This window comes from Zerene cesonia, chromosome 9, assembly GCF_012273895.1.
Source record: "Zerene cesonia ecotype Mississippi chromosome 9, Zerene_cesonia_1.1, whole genome shotgun sequence".
Lineage (NCBI taxonomy): Eukaryota > Metazoa > Arthropoda > Insecta > Lepidoptera > Pieridae > Zerene > Zerene cesonia.
The window spans coordinates 5,582,852-5,586,814 of NC_052110.1; the positions used below are offsets into that span (position 1 = coordinate 5,582,852).

At 35.5% G+C, this 3,963-nt stretch overlaps 1 protein-coding gene across 1 annotated transcript in view; it reads right to left on the bottom strand.

The window, feature by feature from the left end:
- LOC119829177 (zwei Ig domain protein zig-8-like) overlaps positions 1-3,722 on the bottom strand; it is a 26,700-nt gene extending 22,978 nt beyond the window's left edge. The window contains exons 1-3 of the mRNA XM_038351578.1: positions 3,718-3,722; positions 3,517-3,617; positions 2,628-2,793 (exon numbers count right to left, since the gene is read on the bottom strand). Coding sequence (XP_038207506.1) covers positions 2,628-2,793; positions 3,517-3,617; positions 3,718-3,722 — 272 coding nt within the window. The remainder of the gene's footprint in view (positions 1-2,627; positions 2,794-3,516; positions 3,618-3,717) is intronic.
- Positions 3,723-3,963: the final 241 nt, after the last annotated feature.

Consider the following 3,963-nt stretch of genomic DNA (forward strand, 5'->3'; position numbering starts at 1 on the left):
CAATTTGTTCATGATATCTACACTGATATTAAAATGAGGAAGAATTGGTATTTTTGTTTGTGTGTAATGAATAAAACTCAAAAACTACTGGACCGATTTAAAAAATTCTTTTACCATTAGAATGCTGCGATTTCACTGAGTGACATAGGCTATATATATATATATATATATATATATATATATATCGAACAGCTAGTTTCTATTAAAAACATAGTGGGTCAATAAAAAAATATTATAAAGAGAATAACGAGGATTGAATATATAAGCAAATTGGAGTCGTCGATTTGTAAACAATCCCGTTTAATGTAAATTGTGAAATATATAAAACACAGCCAGTAAATTCGTATGCAAAATATTTTCGGCGAAAAACTGAAACGAGCTCTGTTTTATTCAAACAGGGAACTTTACAAACGTGACATGGATACGAATTAATTGTCCGTGTGTTACACGGTAATGGAACGTTATTTTTTAGCTCGAATGTGATTAAAACATATTGTTCAATATTCATTGCACGAACTAAATTTTACAACGAGTTTAGGTGTGTAGTACAGTTAATTAACTTGGTGATAATTTAATATTCAATAATCAGGTAACCAGGAGCCTATCTCAACCCTTGTAAGCCGTTGACAGCCTCACAAATGCTATGACAACTTTGCGAATGCTCACGGGTTGTGGCGATTGCCTCTTTAAGTGACCCACTACCTCGGTTGTCGTTATTTTTATAAAAAATAAAAAAAATCTTTGCGCCGTGTTAGGCACATATTATTGGAAAATAATTGTAGTTCAATTCGTACCAATGAAGTATTAGGTATACTATATTATATTTTAATTCATAAATATTTTTGAAAAACATTTCCACCGGTGTTTCAAGATATTTAACTTAATTAAATAGTTTTATTAGTATTTTCTTAATTGACAAGGAGTTAAAAGTATCATATTTCATCGTCATCTTGTGCAATATATTATTTCAAAGCAACTGTTAACTTATTATAGAGATATGATGTTTAAAGTAAATTACCTTACCTACCGTTACAGATCGGTGTAACAGGTGGCCGCGAACCATACTGAAAGGCTCTTCATTAAACTGGTAAATGAGATAACGTGGCTCCGTATCGCTCAAATTAGTTTCGCGAACCTTAGCTGATCACTCTATTTGTTAAATAGGTCAATTGTGAAACATATATTTCAATTGAATTAGGGCTGTATATAGCAAAGTTATATTTTTCGGTGTTTATTTAGTGTTTTTGTTTGTTTGTACGCGATTGTAATGTGTATGAATGAAATGCCTAAAACATTTATATATGTTACTGACTATTACCCGCGGCTTTCCCCGCGTTGTCAAAGGAAATAGTATAATATTTAAATATATAAAATAAGTCCCATAGAAATGAAATGATGAATATTTTTTTTTACTTTTAGTCCTTGATTTCATAGTTTAAGAAGAAAACTTAAAAAAATATCGCAATTGTCACAACTCAATAATAATAAATAATATAGTAATGATCAAAATGCAGATCCTTGTTGATCCTCCACAAGCAGTATGTTTTGCATGCATCTAACAGAAAACATAAGCATGGTAGCCCCTTAAATAGTGTCCCGAGCTGCTAACGACATGGCGTATGTAGCTCGGGCTCCCTCATCCCGCCCCTCGCCGTTCGCCCCCGCACAATTGCCCTGCTTAAAAATTGATAGTATGGATTACGAGACTGTTCTTTGAGTGAAGTAATATTGGAGAAGCAAATAAACCAGCATCATTTCCGTTTTATTGAATTTTAACGGCGCGCTTTAAACAGCTTTAAAAGCGTACTGCGCAAATCTCGCTGCCATCAAATGCGTCATAAATTTTATAATGCTTGTTTTAGTGACGCAACGACGATTCTGACGACAACTTCAATTGTTCGTTGTGTTTTATATTTGCTTTTTTATAATCACGATTTACAGGAATTAATGATAAAAAATTAATTAATGATTTACACGTCTTATATACAAGCGGTCCGCTCCGGCATCGCCCGTGGTACATGTATAGGCTATAGCTTTTCTCAATAAATGGGCTATCTAACATTGAAGGAATTTTTAAAATCGGATAGTAGTTCTTGAGATTAGTGCGTTCAAACAAACAAACAAACTCTTCAGCTTTATAATATTAGTAAAGATGGGTTATTGATGAGTTTTACTATGATGTATCTGTTGTTATTGAAGGTCATAGCAGGCTACTAAGTTGGTTGCTCGCCTGATGGTTAGCAATCACCACCGCCCATGAATGCGCTGCCCACTTTTGGGAAGGGACGGGATTGAAGACTGGTAAGAAGGAATGGACTGGGTCGGGTGTGGTAAAGAAAACAGGCTCCGCCCCGGCTCTCCAACTCACAGTAAGACACACAGCAGCAGGCTACTATTTCACGCCGGTCTTCTGTGGGGGTGTGAGGTACTTAGTGCGAGCTAGCTCCATACGTGCCGAAGTGCTCAACCACCATGTATGACATATCAAACTGAACAATGATCACAGAAATGTTCGGACTTCTACCATTCACATATGGAAAATCCTAGTTTTTTCTCGAAAAATCTTAGTATTTACTGGGCTTTTTCATTAACATAAAACGATATAATATAAGAAACATAACACTCACTTATCATGGAAATGTTTATTGCTCGTCGCATATGAGTCGAAGATATAATTCAGCATTGGCGAATCACCTTTCCGCCGGGACCCCGGTCGGGGCTTAGCTGTTGTCGGCCTACGGAACACTGTCTCTAGAAGGTTCTTTGTCGTGTAGGCTTCAGTACTTGGTGCTTCTGTAACAGTAAGCTTCGTAACTCTCATAATAATTCAACAGCTATGTTTGTGATAATCAAAAGTTTTTGTTATTCTGTATATTTGGTACAGATTCGTTGAAATATTTTCGTGAAAAATTAATACCTATTCGTTCAACTGAATTTTTAAACTGTATAATATTTGAACAATACTAGCTGCTCCCCGCGGTTTCACCCGCGTAAGTCTATATCCCGTTGGAATATCGGGATAAAAATTGACTGTGTGTTATTCCAGTTGTCCAGTTTTCTACGTACCAAATTTCATTGCAATCCGTTCAGTAGTTTTTGTGTGAAAGAGCAACATAAACACACACATCCTTACAAACTTTCGTTATTAGTAGGATAGTAGGAGTGTAGGAAGTGGGCAAGTGATTGGCTCACTTGTCATCATATATAATAAAAAATCGAAACATTTGATTACAAGAAAGAAGATTGCATAGCATTGGTTAATAGCGGGGTTTCAGTCAGTTAGAAACCTACAACTACTGTATTGCAAGATATTCCACCAAATATATCTAAAATATATTAATTACGTGTAATTTTTTTTGTTCGTGATGGACTCAAAAACTCAACTGATTTTAATCAAATTTGCACACCATGTGCAGTTTGATCCAACTTAAGAGATAGAATTGTTTAAATTATTTGAATTACGATAAATGACTACCCGTGCGGAGTCGGGACATCTAGAATATAGTAAATAAGTACCTGTGAGTTGTGGTGTAGGGCCACCAACCGCCCTCGTCAGCAGCGCCATGAAGAATAGGGCGCGCCGCATGCCGCCGCATCCTACCCGCTTAGCAGGCTCTCTGAAACATACAATAATCATGTAATTGACTAGGGCAGACTTTTCAATTTGAACGAAACTCATCAGTATACTAAAGTTTTAAACAGTAATTAGCTGTGTACCGCATTTTTCACCTGCCTTAATGTGTATTCTTTTGAATCATTGGGATTGTATTGGAAAATAAATTACCCAAGTTATTCCTCATTATATCAACTAAATGCAAATGAAAGTTTCGTCAAAATCGGTCCAAACGTTCCCGATATAAGCTTGAATAAAACAGACAGACTAACCGACAAAAACTGTAAAAAATATTCTGGTGTATGTACCGTATGTATATAATATAATATAAATACATGTAGTTAAAAACC